This window comes from Xenopus laevis, chromosome 9_10S (genome assembly GCF_017654675.1).
Source record: "Xenopus laevis strain J_2021 chromosome 9_10S, Xenopus_laevis_v10.1, whole genome shotgun sequence".
Classification (NCBI taxonomy): Eukaryota; Metazoa; Chordata; class Amphibia; order Anura; family Pipidae; genus Xenopus; species Xenopus laevis.
In genome coordinates, this window is record NC_054388.1 from 7,048,502 (window position 1) to 7,060,387 (window position 11,886).

Here is an 11,886-nt window from a genome sequence, read left to right on the forward strand (position 1 = left end):
TCGAAGTACTGTCTCTTTAAGAAAAAACTTCGACCCCCTAGTTCGCCACCTAAAAGCTACCGAACCCAATGTTAGCCTATGGGGAAGGTCCCCATAGGCTTGGCTAAGTTTTTTTGGTCGAAGGATAATCCTTCGATCGTTGGATTAAAATCCTTCGAATCGTTCGATTCGAAGGATTTAATAGTTCGATTGAACGATTATTCCTTCGATCGAAGTCGAAGGATTTTCATTCCCAGTTGATTATCGAGGGTTAATTAACCCTCGATATTCGACCCTTGATGAATTTGCCCCTCGGTGTTCCAGTGCAAGGGCTGTAGGGCAGGTTCTAAATTACCTTTTTATTGTGTTTGATTTCTTAACCATAATTTCCCAATCTCAGTTGTAGAGAATGAAATCCAATCGAGGATTGACCAAATCTTCAGCAACCTGGAGCGCCTGGAAATACTGTGCAGTAAGGAGCCCCCAAGCAAGCGTCAGAATGCCAAGCTGTGAGTATTCAACTGTCTGTTCAACTCTGTACCAAATCTCAAGCAGACTGACAACCTTCAGAGCAACATGTGCAGCAGAACTACAACCCTCCGAGTCTTTACCAGTGATCGTGCGTCTGGTTGTTGCGATCAATTGTAACTTTTGGGTTGCCAAAGTTTTTAACCCAACTGACAGGATTGTAGCTTACAATGGCAAGGTTGCGAATTGACTGAACAGAAGTTAAAGGGACAGTAACACCAAAAAACGAAAGTGTTTGAAAGTAATGAAACTATAATCTACTGTCCCCCTGCATGGGTAAAGCTGGTAGTATATAATTAAATTGCTGTGTTGCCATGGGGGCAGCCATTCAAAGGAGAAAAGGCTTATGTTAAATAGCAGATAAGCTCTGTAGAATATAATGGTGTTCTGCAGAGCTTATATGTTATCTGCTGTGCCATTTATCCCTATTTCAGTTGCCTCCATTGCTACACAGCATCTTGTTTATATGCATAATAATAGTGTAAAAAAAATAGTGAAGTAAAACAGTTTTACTAGTGCAGGACAACAGGACATTATAATTGAATTACTTTCCTTGTTTTTATTTTTTTTGTGTTACTGTTGTTTTAATTACTCAAATACCAGAACACACAAAGACCACTGTAAAGTTCCATTTCACTGCTGCTTTCTGTATCCTATTAACATCTATTCTCGGTATACTTCCCATTTCATCACAGTTCACATCATGTTGAGTAACTTAGGCTTTGCAATGTGCCAGCAATCTGTTCCTGTTTGAGCAGGAACATTCTGGATAACAAATTGTGCTGAACCTGAACCAGTCACTTTAGTTAACCACTGAGATCATCAAGGAGCTTTATAGAGCCTGTAACGTTCACTGGAGGTGAGTAGCAACTAAGTCCTGCTGATGAGCCACCATTCGTTTTCCGTTAAAGGAGAACTCAAGCCTAAATAAAGAAGTAGGTAGAAATGTTGTACATGATGTTTTGTGTTTCTGTACCAGCCCAAGGCAACCACAGACCTTTAGCAGTAAAGATCTGTGTCTCCAAAGATGCCCCAGTAGCTCCCCATCTTCTTTTCTGCTGATTCACTGCACATGCTCTGTGCTGCTGTCACTTACTGAGCTTAGGGACCCACTCACAATATACAGTACACATAGAATAGAAATGTCACAATAATTAATACACATAATTACTACATGGCAGCACAGAAACCAGTGCAATTAGCATCAGAATTTAATAATCAGCAAACCTGTAGCATCAGCTTATATTACAGCCAGGGAAGCTCATTTTCTGCTGGATAATTAGTGACGAGCCATAAGCTTAGCTTCTCAACAGCCAATCAGAGCCCACTGAGCATGTGAGTGTCACAGACACTTTCCAAAATGGGTGCCTCACCTCTAAGTTAACTTTAGTACATAGATTGGCCTATTCTTAGAAACACTTCAGATAGTATTATGGACGCACTGAATACAGGATTCGACCAGGATTGAGCCTTTTTCAGTAGGATTTGGATTCGGCTGAATCCTTCTGCCCAGACGAACCGAGGAGCCGGGAGGGAAATCGCGTGACTTTTTGTCACAAAACAAGGAAGTAAAAAATGTTTTTCCCTTCCCACCCCTAATTTGCATATGCAAATTAGGGTTTGGTTCGGTATTCGTACGAATCTTTCGCAAAGGATTCGGTCGATTCCAAAATATTGGATTCGATGCATCCCTAGTTAGTATTTTTATGGGTTTTGAATTATTTAACATCTCCCTCTTTCCAGCTTTCAAATACGGGTCACCGACTCCAGGAGCCAAAAACCTAAAGCTCAATGATGCTATCATTTTACAGATATTGCTACCTTCTCTTACTCCTCTCTCTATTCAGGCCTTCCCTTAATCATCTTCCAATTTCTCAATCACATCACCGCATGGTTGCTAGGGAAAATGGAACCCTTGCAACCAAATAGCTGTTGTTCCAAACCTGAGAGCACCTGAGAGAAAAAATTAATAAATCACAGATTGTAGCAGAATATCAATGTCTGCATCTTACTAAGAGTTAATATAAAGGTGAACTACCCCCGTTTAACGATGTTGTTGGTGTTGATATCTACATAAAGTTTTTAATCCTAAACTAGAAAGTTGCCAAAATAAATATTAAAGAATTAAAAATGTAGCATTACAGACATTATCATACCAAATGTTAAAGGAGAAGGAAAGGCTATGACTAAGTAAGCTTTATCAGAAAGGTCTATATAAATACACCAGTAAACCCTCAAAGTAATGAGTCCTCTGTCAAAAGAAACAGCACATTTCTTTCCTTCTATTGTGTACTCATGGGCTTCTGTATCAGACTTCCTGTTTTCAGCTTAATCTTCCAGGGCTAGGGCTTGAGCATGCTCAGTTTGCTCCTTACCTCCCTGCTGTAATCTGAGCCCTGCCGGAGAGACTCAGGCAGGAAGTGATATCACACCAAGCTAATATGGCAGCTGCTATCCTAAACAAACAGAGAGCTTCTAGAGCTGTTAACTCAGGTATGGTAAAGCATTCTGCAGAATAAATATAGTCTTATAGCTTGCACTATTGTGGCTAATCTATTGGTAATAAACTGCTTTTGTAGCTTTCCTTCTCCTTTAAGTTTTAGGTGGACTTGAACTTTGAGTATAGTGAATGCCAAATAGATCACCTGCTGCAGAATAGGAATAGGTGAAAGGGAGCACTCTGTACTCTACATCGGAAGCAGCAACATCAAATGTTTTTCCGGCAGTGGCTGTTTTGTAAACTTCAATTATGTTTTATGGTTTGAAAAAAAAAAATGCCCTGATCATATCAGCAGAAATAATCGCAACAGAATGGATTGGAATAATAATTTACGTATGGGGGGGCTAAAGGCAGGGGGTGCGTGGAGAGAGAGAGAATTCAGATATTTCTGCAGTTGGCATGTGACACCCTCCCTTTAGATTCCATACACCTCCTCGGGCGGTTTTGGGAGGATTTTAATTGAGGCAGGTCAGGAAAAGGGCACAGAACAGGTTTCCTGTCTAAGGGATTGTGATAACGATTTGAGTTCCCACATCGAGCAGGTAACACAGTGTTAACCCATCCGCTGTGTGATAACCAGACCATACCTGGTATATAAAGGAGAACTCAAGCCTAACTAAAGAAGTAGCTAGAAATGTGGTACTTGTGCTTCTGTACCAGCCCAAGGCAACCACAGCCCTTTAGCAGTAAAGATATTTGTCTCCAAAGATGCCCCAGTAGCTCCCCATCTTCTTTTCTGCTGATTCACTGCACATGCTCTGTGCTGCTGTCACTTACTGAGCTTAGGGAGCCACTCACAATATACAGTACACATAGAATAGAAATGTCACAATATAAGGCTGATTAGTAATTAATACAGATAATTACTACATGGCAGCACAGAAACCAGTGCAATTAGCATCAGAATTTAATAATCAGCAAACCTGTAGCATCAGCTTATATTACAGCCAGGGAAGCTCATTTTCTGACGGATAATTAGTGACGAGCCCTAAGCTTAGCTTCTCAGCAGCCAATCAGAGCCCACTGAGCATGTGAGTGTCACAGACACTTTCCAAGATGGTGACCCCCTGTGACAAGTTTGAAGTCCTGGATCATTGCTGCTATTGACAAGCTCAAACTTTAGCCTCGTGCAATATATTGCATTTTAAGCCATATTCATTATTAGGATTTAATTAACGTCTGTTTTATCAGCGTTCCTACTGAATGAGCTCACCCTCGCTCTACACTTCCTGGATGGCTATGGAGATCTTACACATTAGAGATGGCAAAGGAACATCACATTAAACTGTGAAATTGTATGTTTGTAGCATTTCCAGGACAACCACAGGGTATACATGTGATGTGCACAGGGCCACCATTAGAAATCACTGGGGGCCGTACAACAAAATTTTCGGGGCCCTCGAGCCCCACCCTAGATCCCGCCCACACCACAGTTAAAAGACCACAAAAACATCAGCGCTAAAAAAAGGTTACCCCTGCACTCACACAAGTTATAATAAGCCATTGATGGTCAGGGCCCCTTTATAAGTAAAAAAAAAAACTCTGGTGCCAGGGCCCCACATAAAAGTTTTTTTTTAAAAAAAATTGGTGGTCAGGGCCCTATTTACAAAAAAAACAAAACATTGGTGCCAGGGCCCTCCTTACAAATAATAAAAAAAATTGGGGCCCCAGAGAATATTTTTTAAAAAAAACTTTGGTGACCAGGGGCCTATAGAGTATTAAAATAATACATTGGTGGCCAGGGGATTAAAAAAAATAAAAAAACACATTGGTGTTCAGAGGAATTGAACTTGTGGCTTCAGGACTTCAATTCCGTCAGTTTTCAAGATTTCGGGTTCTTTCACTGCTTCAGGACTTCAATTTCAGCTGTTTTCATGACTTCGGGTCTTTTCGGGACTTCGGGTCTTTTCGGCACTTCTGCATTTCGGCTGTTTGGGACTTCGGAAGGAGGCGACACGGCTTCTGCGCTGTCAAGGGGGGCCTGGCTCTTTAGTAAAGTTCAGCACTGCTGGGCCCCCCTTCAGGCTGGTACATTTGTACCCGCTGTGCCCCCTTGATGGCGGCCCTGGATGTGCATTTGCAGTTCTAGGTGTTATTGTGAAATTCAGTATCATTGAGCAGTGTCCTGGGGTTCAAGTTTATCCATTGTATTCACCCCTGTGAATAGAACTTTACTTGACCTTTAAATCATGGTTGGTCATGTATAGCAGTGGGGTTTTTACAGGTTCCTGATATGTGACAGTTCAAACTGCCACACAAAAAGGATGTTTACCCCAAACCATATTAATATTCTATAGTCCAGTCCTCTTTCTCTGCATCTAATTGCAGACGAGTCGATCAGCTGAAGTACGACGTGCAGCATCTACAGACTGCGCTGAGGAACGTCCAGCATCGGCGCATCCTGCGAGACCAACAGGATCGAGAGCGAGAGGAGCTGCTGACCCGCAGTTACACCACCAATGTAAGTGCCTCGTCGTCACTCTCGTCATATTAAAGGGGAACTATCGCAAGCATGAAAATTTAATGTAAGTTTCCTCCTATTGGAATAAGAAATACAATCAATTCAAAATTCTGCATCATTTCTGAAATAATCAAGTTTATCTTCACTATCCCTCTCTCAGCATCTGTTTCTCTTCATTTTGTCTTCATGCAGCAGTTGGGTGTCAGATATTCATTGACAGTTAGATCCAATATATCTTATAGGGGGGCTCCTTTCCTAGCAGTTGTATTAGAGCTCACTCAAATAACTGATTCCAGTACAAACAAAATCTAACAAAATAACTGCCTTTTGCACAAATTCTGCATGTAGAGAGACATGGTGGGACATTCAATAAGATGTGTAATTGTGCCAGCGTCCACTTTGCCAGGTGTATTTTCGCCAGCGCTACGCAAATTCATTAAAATCCGAAGTTGCGCTCCGGGGTAGCGTAAGGTTGCGAAGTTGCTGTAGCGGTTATTCGCCAAGCAAAGCGAAGTTACGCTAGCGATGGTTAATTTGCATACGGCGCCACATTGAAGTTACAATGGAGGTATATGTAGCAGCACTACACAAGCCTGGGAAACCTTCAAAGCAAATAAAATGTTTATTTTGCCCTACACATGTGCCCACTGTATAGTTAAGGTGCCATGAGTTAGGAAATGTAGGGGGGAAGGAGGGGAGCCCCAAAACTTTTTTCAATCTTTTTCAGCCTATCACCCATAAAAAATGAAAAAACCACAGCGTTTTTTGTTAGAAAAATTTTTAACTTTTTCTGAAGCAATCCCTATCTACTCTATTGCGCTTCGCCTGGTCTGAGGTGGCGAAGGGAGTCTGGCGTAAAAGGTAGCGTTCAGAACAATGCGCGCGTTAGTGAATTTGCGTAGTTACGTCCGTTGCGCAAATTCGCCAGGCGTAAGGGTGCGAAGTAACACTAGCGAAACTACGCCAGCGTTCGTTAGTGAATCGGAAAATTAACGAAAATGCCCAGCGAATTCACGCTAGCGTTAGGCGCTTCGGCGTTTAGTGAATTTGCCCCATGATGTCTGGTGAGTTTAATAGAGTGAGCCCTAATACATCTTCTAGCAAAAGGAAGACCCCCTATAAGATATATTGGATCAAGCTCCTGAATGGAGACAGAATGAAGAGAAACACTTGCCGGGAGAGAAATAGTGAAGATAAACTAGATTTTAATTGTTCAGTTGTATTTAGAAATTTTCTTATTTCAGAATGCGGAAGCTTATATTCCATTTTCATTTTCGCAATAGTTCCCCTTTAATATAGTTTCTATAGTCTCTCTTATTGTTCATTTACAATTCCTCATGCTGCGAGTCACTGACAGATTTTCCCCTGCTTTAAGCAGGTCACAAACTTGCACTACTGACACAGCATAGTTTAGTTGTCTTCAGTAATAATAACATGTTACGTTGAGGAAATATACCGAAAAAAACGTTGACATTTAAAAACTAAAACATAGTAAAAAAAATGTGCTGCTGCTAAAGCACAAGTAGGTCATTATAATAATCTATGCCCCTTCCATCTTTAAGCAGCATTGAGATCAGATCCTCAGCAACAAACATGCATACCTTTGCCCTGTACAGTTATGAGATCCGTTATGCGGAAACCCATTATCCAGAAAGCTCTGAATCACAAAATGCCCGTCTCCAATAGACTCCGTTTTATCCAAACAATCCAAATTTTGAAACGATTTCCTTTTTCTGTGTAATAATAAAACAGTAGCTTGTACTTGATCCCAACTAAGAAATAATTAATCCTTATAATAATAATCCTTATAATAACCCTTATATAATCCTTATAATAATGTTTAATAATAAAACAGTCGCTTGTACTTGATCCCAACTAAGATATAATTAATCCTTATTGGAGGCAAAACCAGCCTATTGGATTTATTTCATGTTTATATGATTTTCTAGTAGACTTAAGGCATGAAGATCCAAATTACGGAAAGATCCATTATCCAGAAAACTCCATTATGAAAAGGCCGTCTCCCATAGACTCCATTTTATCCAAATAATCCAAATTCTTAAAAACAATTTGCTTTTTCTGTGTAATAATAAAACAGTAACTTGTACTTGATCCCAACTAAGATATAATTAATCCTTATTGGAAGCAAAACCAGCCTATTGGGTTTATTTAATGTTTATATGATTTTCTAGTAGACTTAAAAAAAATTTGTTTGTACTTAACGAAAAATAAAAACAAATGCAGCACGATGAATCATCGCCCTGTCGCTGTTTCTGAAGAGGATCGCAAGCAGAGAATCGTTACGTTATTTCTTAATAAAGACTTTGCAAATTTAAAATTTAAAGTGTTTTGTTTTTTTTTTCCGTTAAGTACAAACTAATTTTTTTAAACAAATTTTTTTATGTTACTTGTCCTTTAAGGCATGAAGATTCAAAATATGGAAAGATCCATTGTTTGGAAAAACCCCAGGTCCCGGGCATTCTACGCTTTAAACAAACTTTAAAACAAAACAATATACAGGTATGGGATCAGTTATCCGGAAACCCTTTATCCAGAAAGCTCCGAATTACGGAATGGCCATCTCCCATAGACTCCATTTTATCCACGTTTTTATAAAGGTTTTCATTTTTCTCCTTAATAATAAAACAATAGCTTGTACTTGATCCCAACTAAGATATAATTAATCCTTATTGGAAGCAAAACCAGCCTATTGGGTTTATTTAATATTTATATGATTTTCTAGTAGATTTAAGGCATGAAGATCCAAATTACGGAAAGATCCATTATCCAGAAAACTCCATTATGAAAAGGCCGTCTCCCATAGACTCCATTTTATCCAAATAATCCAAATTTTTAAAAACAATTTCCTTTTTCTGTGTAATAATAAAACAGTCGCTTGTACTTGATCCCAACTAAGAAATAATTAATCCTTATTGGAAGCAAAACCAGCCTATTGGTTTTATTTAATGTTTACATGATTTACTAGTAGACTTAAGGTATGAAGATCTAAATTATGGAAAGATCCGTAATCTGGAAAACCCCAGGTACCGAGCATTCTGGATAACAGATCCCATACCTGTACTAAATACAAAATGAATCTTAATCAGCCTAACTGGAGGGGTTCCCTCCCTTCCCCCTTTCTCCCGCAGGATTCAGAGACCACCATACACATGGATGAGACCCTACAGTTTAATTCCAATGTCCGTAATGCTCACCAAGGCATAGACGATCTGCTGGGGAGCGGGAGCTCTATACTGGAAGGGCTGAGGGACCAAAGGAAGACCTTAAAGGTGGGGAACAAGTGAGGCACCTGAGAATCACAATGGGAAGTATGGGAGAGTAGACTGGCCTTCATTGCTGCCGCCATTGCAAATCCGCCAGCTTTCATCAAGGGACACATTTAATAAAGGTCGAATTTCAAAGTGAAAAAAACTTCGAAATTCGATCATTGAATTGCAGCAATACGATTTTCGAAGTCGACGATTTTTTGATTGAATACGGCTATACGCGATCGACTCGATCGATTAAATACTTCAGTTCGAACGATTTAATCGATCGACCAAACGATTTTCAAAAAAAAAAAAAAAAAAACTTTGACTTCTAAAAACTTAACTAAATTTTGGCTATGGGTTCTAGGAGGTCCCCATAGGCTAAAATAGCAATTCGGCAGGTTTAAGGTGGCGAAGTGTCGACGTTTTTTAAAGAGACAGATTTTCGAATGGTCAAATATTCAAAGTATTTTCAATTCAAATTGAAGTTGAATTTGGCCTATTCGATGGTCAAAGTACTTAAAAATTACTTTGAAATTCTAAGTTTTTAAATTCGAAAATTCACTTTGAATTCACTTCGACCCTTAGTAAATGTGCCCCTGCTGCTCTGGATCAGGACTGTTTGTTTAAAGGGGTGTTGTACCTTCCTTTTTTAATTAAGCCTGCAGTGTAGCTTTGACTAACTTCACTGGCTGTCCACAAACTTTAAGCCATCAGGTATTCAATGATTAATATCTCACATCTCTGTACAGAGAGATCCCATAAAACTATGGCAGCATAGGTATTCCCTGTACTAAGCACAATTCAGCAGGAACAGTCCCTAAATTTGTTCATAGTCTGTACAGAGAGATCCCATAAAACTATGGCAGCATAGGTATTCCCCTGTACTAAGCACAATTCAGCAGGAACAGTCCCTAAGTTTGCTCATAGTCTGTACAGAGAGATCCCATAAAACTATGGCGCAGCATAGGTATTCCCTGTACTAAGCCACAATTCAGCAGGAACAGTCCCCTAAATTTGCTCATAGTCTGCTACAGAGAGATCCCATAAAACTATGGCAGCATAGGTTATTCCTCTGTACTAAGCACAATTCAGCAGGAACAGTCCCCTAAGTTTGCTCATAGTCTGTACAGAGAGATCCCATAAAACTATGGCAGCATAGGTATTCCCTGTACTAAGCACAATTCAGCAGGAACAGCCCCAAAGTTTGCTGATAGCATGTACAAAGATATATGACAAACATGTATCTCTCTATACCATAATAAAGTCCATAATAGAGGGAAATGGGCTGACCCATTCTAGAATCTAGGCCTGGCATGATGGAGCTGTCAACAGACTGGGCCAAACCATTACTGAGGGAGGAAGAGGAGCATAGGAATGATAGACGTGTGTATAAATCCTCTGAGCTATCAGATGCCAATCAGTCATGATAATATTTTGTATTTACAGGATAACGTGGGAAAATGTTTGGCAAATCCTTATTAATATAATGTTAATATTTGTTTTCAGTCTCTTCTCAACACAACTCGGTCCTGTTAATGATGTTGACGTTGTGTCTTTATTTGTTTCCCCTTTGTTCCGTCTCTCCCCCCCACTTCCGCCAACCTTTTGCAGGGGGCCCATAAGAAGATCCTTGATGTGGCCAACATGTTGGGCCTCTCTAACACAGTCATGCGCTTGATTGAGAAGAGAGCTTTCCAAGACAAGGTCATTATGATTGGTGGGATGCTGCTCACCTGCGTCTTCATGATCCTCGTGATCAAGTACCTGACATGAAAGTGGCGACTTTTTTACGGACACTGTCCCGGTGCTTCTCTCTCCGCTGTCACCCAATCAGCTGTGAAGAACTGATATTACCACTGCAGCTGGAGAGAGGGCTTGGAGGGCCACCGGGAGTTTAAAAAAAGTAAGACTTGTACACTGGACATTAAAGGGTTGATTCACCTTCAAGTGAACTTTTAGTATGTTATAGAATGGCCAGTTCTAAGCAACTTTTCAATTGGTCTTCGTTATTTTTTTTTTTTATATAGTTTTTGAATTAATTGCCTTCTTCTGACTCTCTTCAGCTTTCAAATGGGGGGTCACTGACCCCATTTAAAGGAGAAGCAAACTCTTTATAATAAAAAAAACCTATCCCCCAGCCTTCCTGCCCTAGCAAATGCCCCTGACTCTTTACTTACCCCTCCGCTGTCCAGCGGAGTTGACGGCAGCCATCTTGCTCTCTTCGATAATCTTCGGAACAAGACCGGCGAAGCAGCATGCGCATTTGGAACAATTTTCTATTTCACAATTGCGCATGCGCCGAAACTCACGGGAATGCCGAAGCGCTGGTCTCATTCTGAAGATTACAGAAGCGCCTAAAGATGGCGCCCGTGAACTCCGCTGGACAGAATCTGTAAGTAAAGAGTTAGGGTTTTTTTTATTAAGGGTTGTTTCTCCTTTAAACATCAAATGCTCTGAAAGGCTACAAATAAATTGTTACTGCTACTTTGTATTTGTTATCTTTCTGTTCAGGCCTCTCCTATTCATATTCCAGTCTCTTATTCAAATCAATGCATGGTTGCTAGGGGAATTTGGATCCTAGCAACCAGACGGCTGAAACTGCAAACGGCTAAATAAAAAGCTAAATAACCCAAAAACCACTAATGATAATAAAGGAAAACCAATTGCAAATTGTCTCAGAATATCCCTCTCTACATCTCTACTAAAAATTAATTTAAAGGTGAACAACCCCTTTAACAGTGCCCTCCATTGTATCTAACTGTCAGCTCCCAGTGCCAACAACAAATTAAAATCCATGTGCGTTGAAGCACAGTGACTGCTAAGTGGTTGGGTTGTGTTTTGGGGCCGAGGGGTGGGATGGAGTTAAAAAGTAGAAGATTCCGTTGGGTGGCAAACCAGCATGAAATGTTTTGCATTTGGGGATGCAGGTTGGACACTGGTGGGAATCACATTTTTAGGGACATATCTTAAAGGGGAACTAATGCAAAAATGTAAATTTAATAGAAGCTTCAGCATACTGAAATAAGAAACTTTTTAAATACAATCAATTAAAAATTCTGTATTGTCTTTGAAATAATCAAGTTTATCTTCACTATTCCTCTCTCAGCATCTGTTTCTCTTCATTCTCTCTTCATGCGGCAGTTGGG

General features: G+C 40.1%; 1 protein-coding gene across 1 annotated transcript in view; it reads left to right on the top strand.

Annotated features, from left to right (window-relative positions):
* The window catches only part of gosr2.S (golgi SNAP receptor complex member 2 S homeolog), a 14,693-nt gene extending 3,556 nt beyond the window's left edge, over window positions 1–11,137 (top strand). Inside the window, exons 3-6 of the mRNA XM_018237262.2 lie at window positions 380–488; window positions 5,336–5,468; window positions 8,618–8,758; window positions 10,352–11,137. Of these exons, the coding sequence (XP_018092751.1) occupies window positions 380–488; window positions 5,336–5,468; window positions 8,618–8,758; window positions 10,352–10,513 (545 nt within the window). The 3' untranslated portion in view covers window positions 10,514–11,137. The remainder of the gene's footprint in view (window positions 1–379; window positions 489–5,335; window positions 5,469–8,617; window positions 8,759–10,351) is intronic.
* The last annotated feature ends 749 nt before the right edge of the window (window positions 11,138–11,886 follow it).